This window comes from Galeopterus variegatus, unplaced genomic scaffold (assembly GCF_000696425.1).
Source record: "Galeopterus variegatus unplaced genomic scaffold, G_variegatus-3.0.2 Scaffold2442, whole genome shotgun sequence".
NCBI lineage: Eukaryota > Metazoa > Chordata > Mammalia > Dermoptera > Cynocephalidae > Galeopterus > Galeopterus variegatus.
Window position 1 is genome coordinate 91,783 of NW_007728553.1, and position 23,019 is coordinate 114,801.

The window sequence follows — 23,019 nt, forward strand, 5'->3', positions numbered from 1 at the left end:
TTTTTCTGCTGTGTGGTACAGGGATCAAACCCCAGACCTGGGTGTTATCAGCACCACACCCTAAACAACTGAGTTAACTGATTAGCTTAAAATAACCATCTTAAAGTGTACAATTTAGTGGTCTTTAGTGCATTCACAAGATTGTACAACTACCACCTCTATCTAGTTCCAAAATGATTTTTATCATCCCAAAAGAAAACTCTGTACCCATTAAGCAGTTAGTTCGTACTCCCCTCTTCCCCTAGAATCTGGAGTGAAAGTTGGTTATACAAATTGGGTCATTCTTGTCATACCCAAACTAAAATTAGAGACAAGGAGCCAGGAGGAAAAAGCACTCAGGGTACATACTGCCTGCTGCAAGAAGAATTTCCTACAAACCCAGCTGTTGAAACAGTCTAAGACTGGTCTCGTCTAGTAGGTGCTAAAACACCCTGCCATGACTCCAAGACTAATTTATTTTTACTGCTGTTGCTTACCAAAACCTGCCAACTCCAAAAACTTTGCTAGTGCAAATGAGCTTTTTTTCAAAACAATATTTAACATTTCTCTTTCTAATAAAACTCTTAGACTTTGTTCTTCAGATATACCAGAGACCACTCCTGGTCTGTGTCCTGATTGCAATCCTGTTTTTCCAAATAAATCGTTCTCTTAGAGATGTCTCTATATTTTTATTTGACTTTAACACTGGTAACCAGTAATCTACTTTCTGTTTTGATGGATTTACTTATTTTGGATGTTTTATATAAGTGGAATCATACAATATTGGCCTTTTGCACCTGGCTTCTCTCACTTAGCATGTTGTTTTCAAGATTCATACATGTTGTAGTGTTTGGAATAATGTTCTGTTGTATGCATATGACCTCGTTTTGTTTATCCATTCATCAGCTAGTGAACATTTGGTTTGTTCCTACCTTTTGGCTGTTGTGAATAGTGCTGCTGTAGTGGATTAAATTATGTCCCCCCAAAACTCACTGAAGCTTGAATTATGTCCCCCCAAAACTCACTGAAGCTTGAATTATGTCCCCCAAGTTTTATGTATTTGAAACTTAGCCCCCACTGTGACTGTTGAGAGGGTGGGAAATCCTATTATGGTAATCGAAAGGTGGAGCCTTGAGGAGGTGATTGGATTGTAGGACCGTGCAGTAATGAATGGATTAAAAATGGTGGCCAGGGGCGTGGTTCTGAGGGCTTTAAAAGAAGAGGACAGGTTATCTCTTGCTCACTCTGCTCTCTCTGCTTTCACTGTCTTGCAGTGTGAGACCCCTGGGTCCCTGTGGCCACCACCAAGACCCCTACCAGATGGACTTTGGACTTCTCAGCTTCAGAAACCGTAAGCAATAAATTTTGTTTTCTATATAAATTACCCAGTTCCACATTTTTTTTTTTTTTTTTAAAGATAACCGGCAAGGGGATCTTAGCCCTTGACTTGGTGCTGTCAGCACCAGGCTCACGCAGTGAGCCAACCGGCCATCCCTATAGGGGATCCCAACCTGTGGCCTTGGTATTATCAGCACCGCACTCTCCCAAGTGAGCCACTGGCCGGCCCCACATATTTTGTTATAAACAACCTAAATGGACTAATACAGCTGCTTTGGATATTCATGTACAAGTATCTGTTTGAGTACCTATTTTCAATTCTTTTGGATATAAACCTAAAAGTAAAGTTTCTGGGTCATATGGCAGTATTATGAAGGTTTTAACCTTCCCCCCCTATAAAAAGGGGGGTTGGTAAGGGGATCTTAACCCTTGACTTGGTGTTGTCAGCACCACGCTCTCCCAAGTGAGCCACAGGCCGGCCCTCCGTATTATACAGCTGCACTTTAACCAGCTGAGCAGCCCATGTAGTTCCTTTTAAGGAACCACCAAACTGTTTTCCATCATAGCTGCACCATTTTACATTCCCACCAGCAATGTGTTCCACATCTTTACCAACACTTGTTATTTCTCCATCCCTCCTTTTTTTCCCCTTCCTTTTTTTTTTTTTTTACTGGTAAGGGGATCACAACCCTCGGCACGGTGTGGTCGTACCACACTCAGCCAGTGAGCGCACCAGCCATCCCTATATAGGATCCGAACCTGTGGCCTCGGTGCTACCAGCACCACACTCTCCCGAGTGAGCCATGGGGCCGGTCCTTTCCTTCCTTTATATTACAGCCATCTTAGTGGAGTGGATAGGATTCTGGTAAAGGTCAAAGCCTGGTCACAAAAAAGCCTGTATATATTATGGACATCGTTTGCTCCATGGACAGCATGGTCACTGGTCTATATCACTTATTGGTTGACTTTTCCCCCAGATCCCTGCCTCTTGATCCATGGATCTAGTTGGATCAGGCATACCTTGGCTACTAATAGGGTTCCTTCTCACGACCTCTCCTCCATTTGGAATTCATAATAAAGTTCCTTTGTCACCCCACCAACTCAAGTAATAGCAGAACTCCTGCAGCCACCCAGACTTAACCCTTCCACTTTTGGGAAGGCTGCCACTAGCCCAGTGGTTCTCAACATTTCTTCTATCCTAACATATTTAGGGATAGAAATGTACCCACTGGTAATCTGCAGCTATAGCCATTCCCACAAATTCTTTAAAATAAATATTTAATAAGTACTTGCTGCATGCCATGTATTATGCTAAGACCTGGATGGATTATATTTCTGATTTAAATTTAGTATTACAAGGTTTTTACTACTTTGGTTTTCTATCTATGTCTTTTCTCCTATGTTGAAAATCTTATTTATTGACATAATTACCTATTTGCTCAATACCATGTCAGCATTATTGTTACTGATATGGCTAATACAAATTTAACTTTTCTTTGCAGATTTTTGTTATTTTTGTTTTTGTTTTATCCTTAGGATATATCTCAACAAGGATATACAATCAAAACAATTACTGTGCTTAAAAATCATTTAAAGGGCTGGCTGGTTAGCTCAGTTGGTTAGAAGCAGTGTTGGTAACACCAAGGTCAAGGGTTTGGATCCCCATCAAGTCACTTAAAGTAATTCCTCTCTGGTGGAATTATACCATTAGGTTCAGTGGTTTCATTTTACTTTTGCCTTTTACAGATTGCTTTTATTGTCTTGTAGAAAATCCCAAAGAATCTACAAGAAAAGCTCCTGGAACTAATAAGCATAGCAAGGTCACAGGCTACAAAGTCAATCTACAAAAGTCAATTGCTCTCCTATATACCAGCAATAAACAATTTGAATTAGAAAAAAAAAATACAGTAGCACCAAAGAAAGAATTACTTAGGTATAAATCTAACAAAATGTGTATAGAATCTGCACGTGGAAAACTATATAGATGAAAGAAATCAAGAAGATCTAAATAAATGGAGAGACATTCCATGTTCATAGATTGGAAGGCTCAATGTTGTTAAGCAGTCAATTCTTCCCAATTTCGTCTCAATTAAATCCCAATCAAAATCCCAACAAGTTATTTGATTCTAAAGATTGTATGAGTTGTTTTTTTGTTTTGTTTTTTTTTTTTAAAGATGACCGGTAAGGGGATCTTAACCCTTGGCTTGGTGTTGTCAGCACCACGCTCACCCAGTGAGCTAAATGGCCATCCCTATATGGGATCCGAACCCGGGGCCTTGGTGTTATCAGCACCGCACTCTCCCGAGTGAGCCATGGGCCGGCCCTATGAGTTGGTTTTTTAATTTTTATTGAATTTTGTTTTATAATTATGTTGAACATTTATATACTTCCAAAGTTGAAATCTATAAAATAACGCACATTCAGAAAAGTCAGGTCTCCATTTCTGTCCCTCCACCTTCCACTCTAGGTAAACCATTTTTAGTTTTTGGCTTACCTTTCCATTAAAATATTTAAAAAATAATACACACACACACATGTGTCTGCTAATAATTTTATAGCATGTTATAGCCAAAAACTTTAATTTTCATTACCTGATTTGATCTTCACAACAACTCTGAAAAGCAAGCTGGAGAGGAATAATCTACCTGCTACATAATAAAGAAAGGCTCAGAGAAGTTAAGCAACTTGCCAAATAACAGAGCTAATAAGTGGTAGAGACTAGGATTCTAAAGAAGGCCTCTCTGGAGCCAAAGCCCATTATCCAGATACTAAATAACAAAGACTGGGGCTAAGAAAAAGCTGCCAGTGAGCTGGCAGGAAAATAAGAGAGTAAGTGAAGAAAGTATTTCAAGAAGGAAGGAGTAATCGACTGTGCTGAGTGTTGCTGAGATGCCAACTCCATTGTCTTTTAAACCTCACCATCTAAGAGGTAGACACATATTAAGGAATCTGAGGCGCAGAGCAATATGTTTACCTGTCGAAGGTCACAGAGTCTGTAATGGATGGCATGACTTCTCCCTGGCTTGTAGACAGCTGCCTTCTTGTTGTGTGCTCAGATGGTCTTTTCTCTGTGCCAGCACTTGGAGAGATATGTCTGTGTCTTCCTCTATTTCATAAGGCCACTAATCCCATCATGAGGGCCCCACCATCATGACCTCATCTAAACCTAATCACCTCCCAAAGGCCCTGTATTAGACAAGGTTCTCCAGAGAGACAGAACCAAAAGGATATGTTATATACATGAGAGGGGATTTTTTATTTTTAAAGATGACCGGTAAGGGGATCTTAACCCTTGGCTTGGTGTTATCAGCACCACACTCTCCCAAGTGAGCCACGGGCCGGCCCTATGAGAGAGGATTTATTAGGGGATCTGGCTCACGTGATTGTGAAGAAAAGTCCCACAATAGGCTATCTGCAAACTGGATGCCGGTAGCATGGCTCAGTCCAAATCCCAAGGCTTCAGAAACAGGGAAGCCGAAGGTGTCCTTGGTGTAAGTCCTGGATCCCAAAAGCTGAAGAGTCTTGAGTTCTGATGTCCATGGACAAGAGAGCAGAGTGTATCCCAGTTCCAGCAGATAAGAGAGAGTGATTTGCCTTTTTCTCTGTTTTTGTTCTCTCTGGACCCCCAGCAGATTGGATGGTTCCTGCCCACATTGAGGGCAGATCTTTCCCACGCAGTCCACTCAGGCTGTCATACTAATCTCTGCTGGAAACATTCTCATGGACACACCTAAAAAGGTAGCTTTACCAGGTTTCTTGATAGTCCTCAATCCAAGTTGACACCTAGAATTAACCTTCACAGCCCTCACCTCCAAATACCATCACACTGGGGGTTAGGGTGTGGAGTATACTAACATTAATAAAGCAAATGTATTTCACAGGGCCTAGCCTCCAAAGCCCTGTAGTTTCAGGTATAATCTAACTTTTTAAAATTACATATAGAAATGTTAAGCTTGCGGGCCGGCCTGTGGCTCACTCGGTAGAGTGCGGTGCTGATAACACCAAGGCCACGGGTTCGGATCCCATGTAGGGATGGCCGGTTCGCTCACTGCCTGAGCGTGGTGCTGACAACACCAAGTCAAGGGTTGAGATCCCCTTACCGGTCATCCTTTAAAAAAAAAAAAAGAAATGTTAAGCTTGCAAAAGACAGGAAACCCAGGCTAAAGTCTCTGTTGTAGATAAAGAATTGTAACACAGCAAAATTGTTTGCTCAAGGACAGATGCCCTTGGAGTAGATTAACCTAAAGTTACTTGATTGTTATGTAAACATATTAAGGAAATTGCTGTAGGAAAAGACAGTATTTGCTAAGAACAAGCTTTTTTTGGTGGATTGACTTAACCTTTTGCAAACTGCATTATGGAATGTCACTTTGTTATTTCACTTATGTTACCAGCCTCTATTGTTGAACTATACTTAGCCATAACTCCACCTATGTTCCTTTTCTGTAACTTTCTGGCCTGGAGAATAAATACTGGGAGGAGACCCTAGCCAGGTGTTAATTTTCCCAGGAGGAATGCCTCTCTCTTGAGGATTCATGGAAAATTAACCCCTTCGGGGCTTCTCACTGACCCAGAAGAAATGGGCTTTGAGTAATCCTTTGCGTCTACATCACCCAGGGGAAGAGAGGTGACAAAGAGAGTGTAACATTAGGGCTTCAACATATGAATTTTGGGGGGACACAAACATTCAGGCCATAACATTCCATCCTGGCCCCCCACAATTCATGTACTTTTTGCGCATAAAATACATTCATTCCATCCCATCAGCCCCCAAAGTCTTAAGTCATTCCAGCATCAGTTCTAAATCCCAAAGTCTCATCTAAATATCACCTAAATCAGATATGGATGACGTTAGAGGTGTGATTTGTTCTGAGGCAAAATTCTTCTCCAGCTGTGAAACTGTAAAATCAGATAGTTATGTGTTTCCCAAATACAGTGGTTGGGATCGGCTTAAAATAGACATTCCCATTCCAAAAGGGAGAAATCGGAAGGAAGAAAAGAGTAACAGGTCCCAAGCAAGTCCAAAATTTAGCAGGGCACATTCATTCCATGAGATTTTGAGGGCCAAGAATAGGGTTGGCCCAGCTCACTTGGTTAGAGCATAGAGCTGGTAACACCAAGGTCAAGGGTTCGGATCCCCCATACTGGCAAGCTGCCAAAAACAAAATAAGGGTCGAGAATAATCCTCTTTGGTTCAATGCCCTTCTCTCCCACTGGGGCTGCAGCTCTGTGGGGGTCGGGCAACAAATAAATGAAGTTGCTTCAGATCAGAGGAAAAAACAAATGCAGCCCAGGAATGCTCATACCCAGCGTGGGTAGGAGTTGAGGGGACAAGGGTGGGGATCAGTGCAGCGCTACTCAGCTTCCTTGGTCTTATGGGAAACCAAGGCCAGTTTTACTGGGGTTTTCATTGTTTTGAGAGAGGCGAGAAATCTAGGCTTTTCATCCCAATCATCTTAAATTGGTCTCCAACTTTTTGGGGGCCAGTATGGAGAACCAAACCCTTGTCCTTGGTGTTGTAACGCCGCATTCTATCCAACTGAGCTAACTAGCCAGCTCTCCAACTTTAAAATTAAAAAATGAGGGGCCGGCCTGTGGCTCACTCGGTAGAGTGCGGTGCTGATAACACCAAGGCCACGGGTTCGGATCTCATATAGGGATGGCCGGTTCGCTCACTGGGTGAGCGTGGTGCTGACAACACCAAGTCGAGGGTTAAGATCCCCTTACCGGTCATCTTTAGAAAAAAAATAAATAAATAAAATTTAAAAATGAGAAGAAAAAAATCACCTTGAGAGCAACAGCATACAGCCCTCGGTCTACCAGTTTTCAGTCTTTGGACCAGTGTGGTCTAACAGAACTATCTGTGATGAATGGATAAATAAATAAAATTTAAAAATGAGAAGAAAAAAATCACCTTGAGAGCAACAGCATACAGCCCTTGGTCTACCAGTTTTCAGTCTTTGGACCAGTGTGGTCTAACAGAACTATCTGTGATGAATGGAAATATTATATATTGTCTCTGTCCAATATAGTAGCCAGCTAGCTCCATGTGGCTACTGAACACTTGAAATGTGGCTAGTGGGAATGAGGAACCAATTTCAAAAATTTAGTTTATCATTAACAGCCCCATATTGAATAGCCAACCTAGTGGCTACTGTATTGGGCCAATATGAACAGACTGGAGTTATTTATTGGCTTCTAAAATTTGGAAACTGGTGGTATGAATGGAGGAGATTAACACATCAGAGTGTACTCTTCACATCTGCTGCAAACCTCTCTGTGCGTGGAGATCAACTCCATGTTCCCTGGTAGCCATATTCACTGACCCAACTTTCCTTTCCAGCAAAATTTTCCAACTTACTCCAAGCTCTTCAGCTACCCAGACATGTCTCCTTTCTCTGTAAGCCAGGCTCTTGCCCACCCCAGTGCTTTTGCTAAAGCTATTCCTAATTAATTTCACAAATACTTATTGAGTACATATTCCAGTAATTGTACTCGATGCTAAAAATACATATTTCCCACTCTCTTAGTAGTCTAGTGAGAGACACACCAAAGAAACAATTAACATGTAAAATTTTAAGTGCTATCTTGGAGGAGAACACAGAAAATTCTACTCCTCCAGGAGTGGGGAGAAGGAAGCTTCTGAACTGAGCCTTGAGTGGTATGTAAGAGTCAGCCAGGAAAAGAAGGATTGGAAAAGCCATCAAGCAATACTAGGGACAGTGGCACAGAAACCGTTGGAAGCATGGTGAGTTTGGGCAATTGTAAATTAGTCAGTATGGCTGTCACATGGGAGGTGAGGGGGGAGTGGCTGAAAAATCAAGCAAGTTCCAGATAATAATAACAACAACAATAATTCAGTGATTATTACCAGCCAGACTCTGAGCACCTTATCTGTAGTAGATCAACTGATAGTGACCCATTATAATCTTTACCACTTTAAAGATGGAAATACTGAGACACAGGGAAGTTTTAAAAAAAGCTAGCTCAAGTTACACAGTAGCAAAACCTCTACCTGAACCCTGGCAGCCTGGTTCCAGAGCCTTGGGGTCCACTAAGAAGTCAGGACTTAATCCCAAAGGTTATGAGCCACTGATGTTGAGCTGATGAGTGATGGGATCATGTTTGCATTCTGAAAGGTTATTCTCTTTGACTTTTCTTTCTTTTTTTTTTTTCTAAAGATGACCGGTAAGGGGATCTTAACCCTTGACTTGGTGTTGTCAGCACCACGCTCAGCCAGTGAGCTAACCGGCCATCCCTATGTGGGATCCGAACCCTTGGCCTTGGTGTTATCAGCACCGCACTCTCCCGAGTGAGCCACAGGGCCGCCACCCTGACTTTTCTGAAGGCAGGAAGATCAGAGTCTGTTACCTCAATCCAGCAAGAGGGGCTGAGGGATGAGAATGGGAATGGAGAATGAGGGTTGACAGAACTATTAAGAAAATGAAATTGACAGGACTGGGTGACTGGAAATGGGACGTGAGGGAGAGGGAAGAGTCAGGGATGAGTCCCCTAGCCTCAGCTTGGCCGCTCACTTGGAGTGCAGAAGCAGGCACTAGACATCCAAGTCCAAAGGTGGGAGTGGGATTCAAGAGCCCTCAGCACACAGGTGATAGCTTAAGCCAAGGAACCTGTGTAGCATGGCAGAAGACTGAACCCTGAAAACAACCAAGGATTTAAGGCAAGGACAGAAAAAAGAGATACTGGGGCTGGGAGCACGAGGGGAGGGCCAGAAGAAGAGTGTCATGACAGCCATGGGAGAAGAGGGCTCTTAGAGAAAATGTTGCCCTGAGTCAGTTAAGGCCAGGCCCGAGAAGTGTCTGTGGGCTTTGACATCTCTGTGGTCCCTGATAACTTGTGAGAGAGCTACTGTGCAGAATGTGCAGAAATGTGGCTTGGAAAAGGAGATTCAGCATGACCTCTTTTGACATCTTGGCTTGTTTGAACTCCTCTCATCCTTGAAGAAACTAATGGGTCTCTTCCAGCTCCAGGCATCCCTTTTTAGAAGTTTCCAGCATGATGTGTAAGGTTGAATATACTAATTATCTTGGTTTGAGCATCACGTATTGCACACCGGTTTTGATACTCAGTGCTGTGCCCTACAGATATGTACAGTCAATTATGTTTCAATGAAAATTAAAAATAAATAAATAAATAAAATAAATTTCCAGCTCTGTTTCACCTAAAAATAATACTGATATTTATGGTGATCGAAATCAGAACAGTGGTTGTTTCTGGGAAGGGATGGGCAGGGATCCATTGAGAAGGGACATGGGAGAACCTTCTGGAGTGATGGAAAGATGTATCTTGAAAGAGTTGGGAGTTGCACAGGTGTATGCATTTGTCAAAAACTCCTCAGACAGACTTAAGATCTGGTGTTTCATTGTACGTAAATTATCCCTCAATAATTTTAAATACCGACTTTTCCCAACAATTTTAAATACCGATGCCAGGGCTCTTCCCTGGACCGTTTAAATCAGAATCTCCGCACGTGGGAATTGTGTGTGGGTGCTTCTGAAGGCTCCGCGGGTGATTGTAATGTGCAGCCGGGGAGGCCCTAATCTCGCCGTCCTTCGGGTGTCCTGGGCTTTGGCATGGCTCCGTCACGTTCCGCCTGGTTTCTGTCTCCCATCAGTTTCTGGGCGGGCCCTTCCCCGTTGAGTTGTGAGCTCTGGGTCCCCCTGGTGACCAGCTCAGGACCCTCCACCTGGTCGTCGGCCGGACGCGGGGGGCGAGGTGGAGGGACCGCTGACCTGCGGGTGTCGTCCTCCCGGCTAGCCTCTCAGGACGGGTGGGCCAGCTCACGCACCACATGGCGGGTTTGCAGAAGGGCAGGAAGGCCCTCAGCTCCCGCGTCTCGATCGCCTGTCCCCCGGCCACATGACCGCACAGTGGGCATGAGGAGATCTGTCCAGCGCTATGGCCGGTCGACCTCGTGGCGCAACGGTAGCGCGTCTGACTCCAGATCAGAAGGTTGCGTGTTCAAATCACGTCGGGGTCAGCTCTTTTTCCTGTGGTTTCAGCTCACTTTTATTTAGTTCCCTTTATTTTCAATTCTAGTCGAGCCCCAGCGCATCTCGTAGGGGTCGAAAGAGCAGGGCTTCTGGCGTGGAGTCCTGAGGACGCCCGGTCAAGGGAGCCCAGCGATGTCACGGGAGTTTTTGCGACGGCTTCGGGCACCGCAGTCCTGGGCGAATGGAAGGGCTCCTGAGGACAGGCGCGGCTCCGTGCCGCTCAGCTCAGGGGGAGAAGCATCGGGCGCTGGCACAGGCGTGGAGGTCGCTGGGTCTGCAGCTTGCGACTCCTCTTCCCGGTGCCGGGCGGACGACCTCAGAATGCACTCCCCGGGCGACAGAGGTGCGCGCCACAGGCAGGAGCAGGATTTCAGGACCCAGAGAGAAGAACCTGAAGGATCCTCCTGTGGACGAGGTGGCCGAGTGGTTAAGGCGATGGACTGCTAATCCATTGTGCTCTGCACGCGTGGGTTCGAATCCCATCCTCGTCGGCTTATCGTAACCCCCATTCAGTTTTTGTAATCCTCCAAACAAGGCTACCTGTCAGTCTCTTCCTAGTTTCATCTGCCCAATTCGCTGCTTCCATGTCACACACACCTGCACCCTTCCTCTGCCCCAGCTGGGTCTTTTATCCTTTCTATTACATTTTCTAACACGGCTGCGACTTGCAGAGGTCACGCGTACATTCACGTAACTACCACGGAGCCGACCTGGCCACGGCGCCGGTACCGCTCCAGCGGGCGCCCTGGCTTACTGAGCTGGTTAAAGCGCCTGTGTAGTCAGGCAGTTCTGCAATCTCTTGCTAAACCGACGATCGTACAAGTGGCTCCTGAATTGACTATGTGAACTGTAAGCAGAAGACTGCCAGGGGTCGGGACAAGATTGTCTCAAGCCGTCACATGTGGTCTGTGTGGTTAAAGGGGAGATCCTGGGTTTTAATCCCAGCGGTGCTTCCTTGCTTTCTCCTGCTTCTGCAAGTGACCCGCGAGGAGGAGTCGCAGCGCCCGCGGCATCCGGTCTATCTAACTTTCTGCACATCCATCCTCTTTCGGTGAATCCGCCGCTCTCCTTCAGTCGTTTTGCGTTTCTGGTCGTGGGCGTCGTGTACATCTTGTCCCTCTTGCGCGAAATATTTGCTCCTCGACCTGCAGTCAAGCGCCAGCATCGCATCATCTGCGCTTGTTAGTACTGCGGCTTGACGATTACTTAAGTGCCGGACCAACCAGTTTTCACGTTCTAGTTTCATGTCTCCCGAATCGGTGCCACCGTTAAGTTTTTTACCCGCAGCAGGACTGGTCAGTAAAGTAAATTTACCTAGCCTCATATTGAGTGATAAACGTCAGCCGGCCGGTTAGCTCAGTTGGTTAGAGCGTGGTGCTAATAACGCCAAGGTCGCGGGTTCGATCCCCGTACGGGCCAGGACCTTTTGGTTTTATTAGGGTTTGTTTTTTTTGAGACGAATAATGTAACTGGGGAAAGTTGGTGAAGGGACATCTTTAATCTCAGAACACTTCACACCCAAAAGAGAAACACTGATGTTCAGTCCAAAGTGGGAGCGTCTCGAGGTGGCGGCTTAGAGAAATCACAGTTCTGTAATCTCTTGCTAAATCTCATACCTGTGGCTCCCGAATTTACTATGTGAACTGTAAGCAGAAGGCTGCCAGGGGTTGGTACAAGATTTCTCAAGCCCTCACATGTGGCATTAACAGCTGAGTGTGGGAAATGATCAGGAATGGAGCCGACATGTGTTTCCAGTCTTGCTCCAGAGCCACGAATGTCTAATCCGTCCAACCCCTGTCTGTCTCAGGACCCAAGAAGACAACCCCTTTGCTTGCGTTTCTGCCTTTACTGGATCTCTGGGCCCCTGTGTGTGATTATGTGTATCTCACATTTCCCTTCAGATCCGCTGCCTAAGAGCAGAAACCATATCCTTCCTCCTCTAGCCTGGAACTCCCACACCACTCCCAGCACCAGCCCCAAGGGAGCTCCACGAACAAGCCCGACCCTCATTCCCATTCCTTTGACTCCTCAGTCCCTGCAACCCCACACAGATACAGCCTCAGCCTTAGCAGCAGCAGCAGCACTTTAATTCCATGAAAACTCAAAAAGCCAAAACTGATTAGAATACTCCACAAAAGGCCGGCTTCAAAACTGGCAACAATTCTGCCTGAACCCTGACAGCAGTGAGACATCTCCCACCTCATCCCCTCTACCATGCAATGCATTCCTCCCAGCTCCACCATGGTTCTGGCTCGAGAAGTGACATGGACGGGGGCCAGGGGGCAGAAACAGGAGGTTATCCATCTGCAGGTGCGCATCGGCCTGCATGATGTGGCCAAAGGACCATTCGAGCTCCCACAGCCCCTGACACCTGAGATGTGGCCACTGAAGTCAGGATGGCCACAGTGGGAGCTGGGACTTCCTCTGTTCCCTTCTCTTGATCACATATGAAAGTCATGACCCCACCTTCAAGCCGAGACCTAAAGCCCTGGGTCACCAGGGATGGTGCTCTAACTAGGGAGGAGAGTTGGGAAGAACAGGGCAGCTACAGATGGCCAACTGAACAGAAGCAGAGCAACATCCCTTCCCACCAGGAGAACCGTTAGAACTTCCCCATACACGCCTGCCTAAGGGCCAGGGAGGGGGCGCGGGCCGGCTGAACACATCTGGAAGAGCCTCCAACACATAGGCCTCCCCTCAGCGGGCAGTTCCCACCAGGGCTCCTTGAAGAGTCCTTAGGGTCCTGCTGGGCCCTGCCCTGGACAGACCCGGCCTCTCTTGCGCTCTGGGTCACTTGCACAGGGCCTCCAGCACCTCCAGAGTGCGTCGGATGTCCCGGACTTGGCGCGCCAGCCCCTGAACAGGCTGCAGAGCCCGCTCCAGCTCCTCGCAGCGCGCCAGCAGAGTGTACATGCCCTTGATGCTCATGTCCACGGCTTCGCCTAAGGAGTCCACGGCGTCGCGATAGGTCTGAATGCAGCCCACGCTCAGTGCGGTCAGCTCCTGCACCGCGCCACCCAGCCCGCGAAGCAGACGGTCCACCCGGCCGCCCAGCTCCCGACTCAGCTGCTCTAGATCCCGCAGCACGTCGGGGTCGATGGGCGGGATGGCCGGAGTGGGCGCAGGTGCTGAGCAGGGCCGCGCAGGGGCAGCGGGCGGGGGTGGAGGGGCGCCGCTCAAACGGATCTTGAGTTGCAGGTTGTTGGCCACAAAGTGGGTGAGGTCGCCGTGGCGACTCACTGTGCCCTCGAGCTCCAGGGGGCTGGAGATGGTGGCGCGGCGTCCGCCGCCCGCGCCAAGCTCTACACTCCCTGAGGAGCCGGCGCCGCCGCACGCCCCGCTCAGCCCGTCCAGGCTGCGGCTGTCCTGAAGGCGGCTGGAGAACGAGCGGCCAGCCCTGCCGGCTGCCGTCGCCTCCTCGTCGTTGCCTTCTTCTTCCTCCTGCTGCTGCTCAGCATTCATCCCGCCGCCTCCCGGGATCCACCGACGGCAGACCTTCTCGGGCGCAGGCTTGTCCTCGGGCGGTTCAGGGTCCTGGTGCCAGGAGGATAGGGGCGGGTCGTGCTCGAAGCCCGGCGCCCCACGGCGGCTCCCGGCCCCAGATAGAGTCCCTCGGGGGCCGGGCTCGTCCTCCCGAGCCTCCCGTTCCGGCCGGTGGACGACGCTCAAAGTCTTCGGGGACTCCCTGGGGTGGCGGCTCACGCCCCCAACGTTCTCGGCCTCTCCCTCCCTGTACACCCAGAGGCCTGAGGGCGGCTCAGAGGGCGTTGGGCCCGGCCTGCCTCCGAAGGTCGCGGCCTGCGGTTCCGCTAGAACCAGAAGGTCCGCCTCGGGCCCAGGCCGCCCCCGAGACGACTCCATACTGCAGGTGGGGGCCGAGAAGGAGCAATCGATTCGCCCCGGCTCGGGAGGCAGCGGCGGCGCCTTTAAGGGGCGTTGATAGAGGCGCCTCGATTGGCGGCGGGCTGACAATGGTCAGAACAGGAAGAACACGTTGATTGGTCGCGGCGACCAGCAAGCCCCGGAAGAAGAGCTGCTATTGAACGGCCGAACGCACGTGAGGGCCGGCTGGGTGGAGAGAAGGAGGTGACAGCGGGGCTCGTCGCCCCGCCCTTTCAGAAAGTTGAGGGGGCAGATCTTAAAGACGAAGGTCTTGAAATACCGGAGTCCCGCGGGGGCGAGGCTCAGACTTACAGCCCATAATTGTCCCGCCCACGATTACTGCTTAGCAAACTCAGCAAGCGGGGACCAGACTTGGGGTTTCCCAGAGAAGTGCTTGGTATGGAAATAGTAAATCCTGCATGGAACATCGGGTTTGAACCGCGGCTAGTTGACCGAGAAGGATGAAACCAGAATTCTCAGCAGGGCGTGAATGGCTCAGTCCATGGTCCTCGGTTGACAGACCTAACCGTTGAACGGCCCAGAGCGACTCATTGGACGGCACGGCGGGCCTACCGGCTTTCTTGTGCTTTTGGCACTCTGCTCTCTGTCTTCTGCCCCCTCCACGTTGAATCTCTCCCCTTGGAGGATGATGTGTGATTTTGCCACAAGGTAAAATATTCAGCAAATGAAATGATCACAAATTTTGATAAACACTATATAGGAAATAAATGTTGTGATTGAGAGTAACCGGGTAGGAACTAGTTTAAATAACGGGTCAGGAAAGGCCTCTTTGTTGAAAAGGCATTTAATTGAAAAGAATTGGAAAGAGCCAGCCACCTTCCAGGCAGGGAGAAAAACAACTTGCCATAAGTTTCAGGGACAAAGAAGGCTTGACGTATCAAAGAGCTGAAATGGGGAGTGAGAGACATTGAGGCCAAAAAAAAAAAAAAAAAAAAGAGAGAGAGAGCAAGGGGGAAGATTTGAGCCACGAGGCTGAAGAAACAGGCAGGGGCCACGGCACACATGCCTTGTAGTTCCTATTAGGGAATGGAGACTTCTTCTAAGTGCAATGGTGCAGCAGACACTGGAAAGCATGTAAATTGAAACACATAGCTAAAGCCCTGAGACCTCGGTATTTAAAAACAACAATTTTTCTAACGTTCATTAACTGATAAAAGACGTGGTTGTTCTTATTTAGATAGAGAGATGGCCTGAGGCAGTACCAGCATTCAGAAGTGCAACTCCCAGAACCTCCCAGTACCACCTCCCTAGGTCCCTACTAGGGTCCTTGCCAACTCTGTTGATAGTCTTTCACCAGGCCTGAGGAGTCTATAATTGGCAGCTGTCTGTATTTTATAATCACCTGCAACTTGATAAAACCCTAGTCATTCTCTGCTCTAAAAAAAAAAAAGCCCATATATATCTGGGCTAGGTAGATATTTCTTAGATGAGATAATCTACCTTGAGAATGGGAAGCTGAGCACAGGAAGGGAGTGATGTGATGGGATTCATGTTTGGGGATTACTGGCTATTGTGGAAAATGTTTGTAGGAGGTCAAGAGAGGATAGATAGACCAGTGAGAAGGCAGTTCAAGTACAAGGTGATGGTGGGGCCGGCCCGTGGCTCACTCGGGAGAGTGTGGTGCTGATAACACCAAGGCCGCGGGTTTGGATCTCATATAGGGATGGCCGGTTAGCTCACTGGCTGAGCGTGGTGCTGACAACACCAAGCCAAGGGTTAAGATCCCCTTACCGGTCATCTTTTTTAAAAAAAAAAAAAAAGACAAGGTGATGGTGGCTCTGCCTAGAATGATGGCAACAGAACTGGGCACATGGACACATTCTAGATGCATCTTGAAAGGTTGTAATGGATAAAAACGTTGGGCTATCCAATGTCTCTTACTGTAGGGGAAGCTCCTGACTCCCTACTCCATGCGGGGCTGGTGAAATGACAGCCAAGAATAGGCGCATGACCAAAACCTAGCCAATCAGAGTACATACTTCATCCTTAGGCTGCAGACTGGCTCAGGGGAGAATATGTGACCCAAGGTATGACCAGCAAAAGTCCTCCCCAGTACTGGTTTTGTTTTTGTTTTTTACTGGAGCTGTGGAAAGCGTGAAATGACTTCCATTTCTCTTGGAATCTCAGGCTGGGTATCAGCTTCTCCATCTTCCAGGAGAACACTAGAAAGAGAGAAAGAGACTGATCAGTGAAGAGAACCAGAGATGAAAGATAGAGAGGCATAGGTTCTGCAAGCATTTGAATTCCTGTGCCAGCCTGAGGTCAGCCCCACCTTCATCCTCCTTGTGATGTGGTTCCTTGCCCCACCCCGCAAAACCTTGTTCCTTCCTCCAGTGATCTCTGTCTCAGTAAATGGCAACTCCATCTTTCCAGTGACTGGAGCCAAAAACCTTGGAACTGTTCTTAACTCTTCTCTTTTTGTCACAATCCTTTAGCATATCTTGTTGGTTCTGCTCTAAAATACATCCAGAATTTGACTGCTGCTCCTCCTCACTACTGGTTCAAGACACCCATCATTTCCTGCCTTCCCAAATGGTCTCCCTTCTTCTACCCTTACCTTTCTACAGTGTATTTTCAATAGAGAACCAGAGAGATTCCTTTAAAATATAACTTAGATCATGTCATTCCTCTGCTCAAAACCCTGCTGTGGCTCCCAATTTTCCTAACAATTAAAACTTAAGTCCAGGGCCGGCCTGTGGCTCACTCGGGAGAGTGCGGTGCTGATAACACCAAGGCCACGGGTTCGGATCCCATATAGGGATGGCCGGTTCGCTCACTGGCTGAGCGTGGTGCTGACAACACCAAGTCAAGGGTTAAGATCCCCTTACCGGTCATCTTTTAAAAAAATAAATAAATAAAAATAAAACTTAAGTCCATACAATGGCCTAAGAGGCCCCATATGCAGATCAGAGTCCTGGTAGCTCTCTAATCTCTTTTCTTCCTTCTTTTCCCCTCAGTAGCCCCATGGGGGCCACACTGGTCTCACTGTTTCTCTGGCAGGACCGACACGCATGCTCAGGAATTACACCAGCTCTTGCCTTTTTCTTTTCTTTCTTTCTTTCTTACTTTTTTTTTTTTGGAGGCTGAATCTACCAAGAAAATTTTTCAACTTGGATATTCCTCCTTACCTTATCTCATTCAGGCCCTTATTCAAATATTACCTTTTCAATGAGGCCTCCTCTGACAGCCTATTTAAAATTGCATCTCTTTGCCCAGCAATTCCCAATCTTCCTTCCTTGCCTTTACTCCGTAGCACTTACTACCATCTGTCAGACTACACATTTTGTTTATTTGCTTATGTGAGCTCCATGAGGGTAGGGCTTTTTATCTGCTTTGTTCCCATCTGTATCCCTAGTGCCTAGAACAGTGTCTGGCACTGTTTAATAAATATTTGTTAAGTGACCCCAAGCCATTGATTTCCCCTTTTTGGCTTAAATTCATTCAAGATGTGTTTCTGTCACTTGCACCAGAGTCCTGATACACCGTGAGGCCAGTGTTCTACTCTAAGCTTCTCTCTCTCTCTCTCTCTCTCTCTCTCTCTCTGGGACTGACATCCCCCTTGTCTTCCTTTTACCCCTCAGCAGGTGGATGTTCTATCAGATATGGCTGTTTATGTAGCAAGTGACAGAAAACACAAGTTGAACCAACATAAACAACAAGGGGAATTTATTGTCTCATGCGATAATGGTCTCAAGACAGATTCAGAGAAGCCTAGATTCAGTGACCTAGGGCTGTCATCAAGGACCTGGGGAACAGATTTATCCCAAGTGGGTTTCCTTATGGTGGCAAAATGGCTATTTCATTTGTCACTCTTTTGAGGGCCATTTGTCATTCTTTTTGGCCTTCCAGGATCTGAATCCCAATGTTTGAGGACTCTTCCACCTTGTGAGGCAGAACCCATCTCCTGCTGCTAAAGCTGAGATACCAGGCAGTCCCTTTCCCAGCTTCCTTCGCACACAGTTCAGGCTCCACCGTGGTCTGCTGGACCATTTCTGCAGTGGAATTTTTCCTGGCTGTGTAGCCTCCAAGCCTAGTTCTCCAGCACTCCTTACAAACACACAAAAAATCCATTTTGGTCAAAATTTTTAATGAAAAGGTACAGAAATACTGAAAAAAACAGATGTGAATTTTTTTATAAATTTGGAATGATGAAGGTCTTTTAAAGTAAGAGCAAAAGGCAGATACCATAAAGGAAAAAGATGATAGACTTGACAACATAAAACTGGAAAATTTCAACATAGAAAGACCACTTTAAATTATATTAAAAGGGCTGGCTGATTAGCTCAGTTGTTTAGAGCTTGGTGTTATAACAACAAGGTCAGTTTGGATCCCTCAACTGGTCAGCTGTTTAACAGAAATTGCAGAAAGGGGAACAAATACATTGGCATTGTATATGACAAATTGATCTTGATCTTACAGGTAAATTAGCAGATAGGAAAAATGGCCAAGGACTCCAAGATTTGTTAATTCAGCAGCTCAACAAAATCATCAAGGACCCAGGCTCTTTCCATCTTTGTGCTGTCATCCTCAGCCTGCACCTTCGTTTTCTTTTCTTTTTTTAAAGATGACCGGTAGGGGGATCTCAACCCTTGACTTGGTGTTGTCAGCACCACGTTCTCCCAGTGAGCCAACCGGCCATCCCTATATAGGGATCCAAACCCCTGGCCTTGGTGTTATCAGCACCGCACTCTCCCAAGTGAGCCACAGGCTGGCCCAGCCTGCAACTTTGTTTTTGGCTCTCCTCATAGGCACAAAGTGGCTTCCACAGACCTTTCATTGGCAGCTAGTTCTTCCCTTTTCCATGTTAAATAAACATGGTAAAGCAAAGATTTTTTAAAAACAGTAAAAGTTGGTTTCCCCTAAACTAGTGTAAGTAAATCAGTGAGTCTCGAGGGATTCCCCTTCACCGTTAGCCAAGTTGTGAGAGTTAGCCAGGGGCGAGCTTCCGCTGTGGTTGGGGGAAATCCTGACCCCGACTGGGTCTGAGTGCTCACCGTCATAGATTGTCAATAACGCTCGTGAGATTGTACTTAAAGGAGAAGCTCTGTATTATGGAAGATGTCAACCGGGAGGCAGAGGGTAAAATCCCAACTTCTTTTCCAATTGCCGGAAAAAGGTAGGTTTTATGGGGTTTGGGGATTGGGGCTGCATGTAAGGGGCCAGGTGAAAAATCTCCAAGGGTGACAGTCAGCTGCCTTCTGATGTCATCTATGGTGCCAAGGCTCCATCTGGTTTCTGTTCTCGTTATTGACGCTATCTTAGAGTCCAGATGACCTCCTCTTGGTCTCAGCTGAGCTAGGTTCATGTGACTTTGTTGTGCTGTGATTTAATCTTAGTTAATGGTTTATAGCTAACTACAAAGCAAGAAAGTAAAGTTATTTTTCAAGAAAGCAAGCTAGAGGGGGTTTTTTGAAAAGTGGCTATGGTTACACTAGTTTCACTGTGGTGTTAGAGGTTGGTAGGTCAGTCAGTCAAATCATGATCACCCAGTTTTGTATTAAGCTGCACCTTTAGGAGACAGTCTGTGAAATTACTACAGTTCTTCCAAATATTATACTCCTTCATTCACGTGATCAGCTGAGGTGCTCAAAAAATAAAACTTTTATTAGAAAAGAATCATGCCACAAACAAGACCCAAGAGGGTTTGCAATACTGCACAGCTCATAGACGTAGGGGTACTGGGAGAATGTGGTCTTCTCCAAAGGCCTGCCCCACCATCTCTCCTCTATACCTGTTCTAAATCTAGAAAGCTGCTTGCTTGAGGTACTGCTGATGTGTGGAAATCTGTCTCCTTGTTAGGAGCTCCACTTTACAGTGGAGAACGTGTACACTCTGTAGGTCCTCTCTGTCTTGCTCCTGGAGATGCAGTGATGGGGTGATTGTAGCAAGAGCTGGAGCCCCAGACACTCATACAGTACTAGTCTATGAGGGAAAGGACTCACTTTGCTCACAGCAGTGGCTTACATGGTCTAACTGTTTGCACTGGGACCATCAGTCCACTGAATAGGCTGGGAGATAGACAGGACTTGGATGTGTCTCCTTGGAGTAGACAGCTCTGTCTACTCTAGAAGAGGTGAACTCTGACGGTAGACCAAGTGTGGCAATCCAGTCTTTCAAGCACAGAGGTCCTGGAGCACATCAGCCACTGTCTAAGGCCTCTTGGATCGGGGCCGGCCTGTGGCTCACTTGGGAGAGTGCGGTGCTGATAACACCAAGGCCACAGGTTCGGATCCCTATATAGGAATGGCCGGTTAGCTCACTTGGGAGAGCGTGGTGCTGACAACACCAAGTCAAGGGTTAAGATCCCCTTACTGGTCATCTTTAAAAAGAAAAAAAGCTTCTTGTATCTTATCTAAACTCAAAGAATAAAAAGCATTCCCCGTCCCCTATCTTATTCCCGGCCCAATTGGCTATATTTGGGAGCTCCTCTAGGGTTGGCTGGTCAGGCCCAGGACAGATCAGATCTTTTTCCAGTACTGCTCAATCCATGGACTCAACAGTGATCCTTTCCTCTGAGGGCTTTTTGTTTGTTTTTTGGTGGCTGGCTGGTACCCAGACAGCTCTGAGGGTTTTAAAGAAGCTATATATCCCAGTCAGTGTTCCAGGAGTTGGCAACCAGCCAGTAGGGGGTACCAATCTCCATTCCCCAGCCCAGGGTACAGACGGCATGGCCTCCCAGCATCTGTCCAGCAGATACTCCAGACTCGTACACCAGGAAGTTTTCATACACAGAGAAGGCTGCCTCTACTGGACTGTTTTTGTAGATTTCTGCCATGATAGCCTCCTCACTACAGGGGCCACTGTAGGAACTGTGTCTGTATCACTTGTCTTCTTTGTAAGATGGGGTGCAGCTGGGTTTGCAGGTCTTGATGCACTCGGGAGTGCCTCCCTCCCCAGTGTACAAGGCATGAGCCGTGGACATGCTGCTTACAGGGAGGGATTAGGGCCTGCAGCCTACATGGGAGTCATAGAAGATACTGGAGACCAGGCTATTTTTGGTCCATAAGTGCCAAGCTCCATCAGGAAATCCCCATTACACACTTTTCCACACTCCTGGCCACAGCAGGTGAGCCTGTCCTCTGCAGACACTTCCACATTGACATTTATACTAGTGTGGATGCAGATCCAGCCCCAAATGCCCAGCAAGAGCCACAGGAACCCTGATCTCTGATCTCTTTGATAGTGGGACAGTTTGACTACTGTTCCCAGACATTGAAGTTTTCAGACAGATTCACATCCTCAGCCAAGTGAGCTCTCTGGGGTATCCTGGGCCTGCCCAGGAAGGAGCCATGCAGCTTCCCCATGTAGCTCATGTCTGAATTATGGAAGTTGTGGCCAGCCTGCCACTTAGTGTTATGTTTGTTAAGGTTAATACTAGGCCTCACAATCAGCTTAGCATAAGCACAGCCATGTTAACTACATCCTCCCCTTGTACCTTCCCTTTCTCTCTCTCTTTTTTTTTTTTTTAAAGATGACTGGTAAGGGGATCTTAACCCTTGACTTGGTGTTGTCAGCACCACATTCTCCCAAGTGAGCTAACCAGCCATCCCTACATAGGGATCCGAACCCGTGGCCTTGGTGTTATCAGCACTACACTCTCCCAAGTGAGCCACAAGCCAGCCCTTACCCTCCCTTTCTCTTAAGCAAAGTGCTTTCTAAGAAAAACCAGATTTTGTACAAAACAGAATCTTGTGCAGAACAGAAAAACCACAGAGCTGTTGCAAAGTGCTAAATGCTCAAAATAGCTACCAAACCCCTTCCCCTAATTCAAATCCTATAAAACCCTTTATTAGACTGTGCAGGCACAGGAACTGATCTTTCAGTCTCCCCTCCAGGTTTGCTGGAAATAAACTCCCTGACGTACTAAGCATTTGGCTCAGAGTCCTTTAATCCCTTTGTCTCGCCAACCTAACAGTTAACCAGCTCATCAGATGGGGCGCAAAATATGATCAGCTGACCGGTCACTGGTCAGCTTTTATTGTCACTTATTTTGTGTGTGTGTGTGTGTGACAGGTATAGCCTTTGTTTTGTTTTATTGAAGGCTGGCCAGTATGGGGATCCAGGGATCCGAACCTTTGACCTTGGTGTTATCAGCAGCATGCTGTAACCAAGTGAGCTAAATAGCCAGCCCTGGTATGAATTTTTAATGTGGTAAAATTTACACACAGGAAAATTCACCCTTTAAAATGTACAGCTCTAGGACCGACCCATGGGAGAATGTGGTGCTGATAACACCAAGGCCGCAGGTTCAGATCCCTATATAGGGAAGGCTGGTTAGCTCAGTTGGGAGAGCGTGGTGCTAACAACACCAAGTCAAGGGTTAAGATCCCCTTACCGGTCATTTTTAAAAAAAAAATAAAAAAGAACATCTACAGCCAGTATCACACTTAACAGTGAAACCTTATCTCAGGAACAAGACACCATCACTACTGCTTCTATTTACTCCTGCACTAGATCCTGCCCAGAGCAGCAAAACAAAGATAACCTGTAGGGTAAAGCAGTGTTCAATGGCTCCTAGGTGGACAAAGGGGCAGGGAATGAAGCAGGAGTGGGAAAGACCAGAAGTCAGACCATCGAGAGAGTGTGGGCAGAGATGGTTGGTGTTCAAGTGTACTTGGGGGGAGCTGAGGTCTCCCAGGATCTCAGGCCCTGCAAGTCAGAAGGGAAAGAAAGGACAGAAAAGACAGTGCAGGGGGTGGGGTGGAGAGCTAACCAGGTGGGTGTCACAGCTGCGAGGGTGGGTGTTTCCAGGGGTAATGATGCAGTACCCATCCCCACTGCCCAG

General features: G+C 47.2%; 1 protein-coding gene, 3 non-coding genes and 1 pseudogene across 4 annotated transcripts; 3 read left to right on the forward strand and 2 right to left on the reverse strand.

Annotated features, from left to right (window-relative positions):
* Positions 1 to 10,246: 10,246 nt before the first annotated feature.
* TRNAW-CCA lies at positions 10,247 to 10,318 on the forward strand. Its single transcript has one exon. It is a non-coding gene; the product is annotated as a tRNA-Trp (tRNA).
* A 422-nt stretch (positions 10,319 to 10,740) lies between these two features.
* On the forward strand, positions 10,741 to 10,822 carry TRNAS-GCU. The gene has a single exon. It is a non-coding gene; the product is annotated as a tRNA-Ser (tRNA).
* Positions 10,823 to 11,676: 854 nt separating this feature from the next.
* Positions 11,677 to 11,750, forward strand: TRNAI-AAU. Its single transcript has one exon. It is a non-coding gene; the product is annotated as a tRNA-Ile (tRNA).
* Positions 11,751 to 12,385: 635 nt separating this feature from the next.
* LOC103597848 (chromosome unknown open reading frame, human C17orf59) lies at positions 12,386 to 14,289 on the reverse strand. The gene has a single exon (XM_008581705.1). The coding sequence runs from the start codon at positions 14,190 to 14,192 to the stop codon at positions 13,122 to 13,124; it is 1,071 nt and encodes a 356-aa protein (XP_008579927.1). The 5' UTR covers positions 14,193 to 14,289; the 3' UTR covers positions 12,386 to 13,121.
* Positions 14,290 to 20,814: 6,525 nt separating this feature from the next.
* LOC103597859 lies at positions 20,815 to 23,006 on the reverse strand (annotated as a pseudogene).
* Between the last annotated feature and the right edge of the window lie 13 nt (positions 23,007 to 23,019).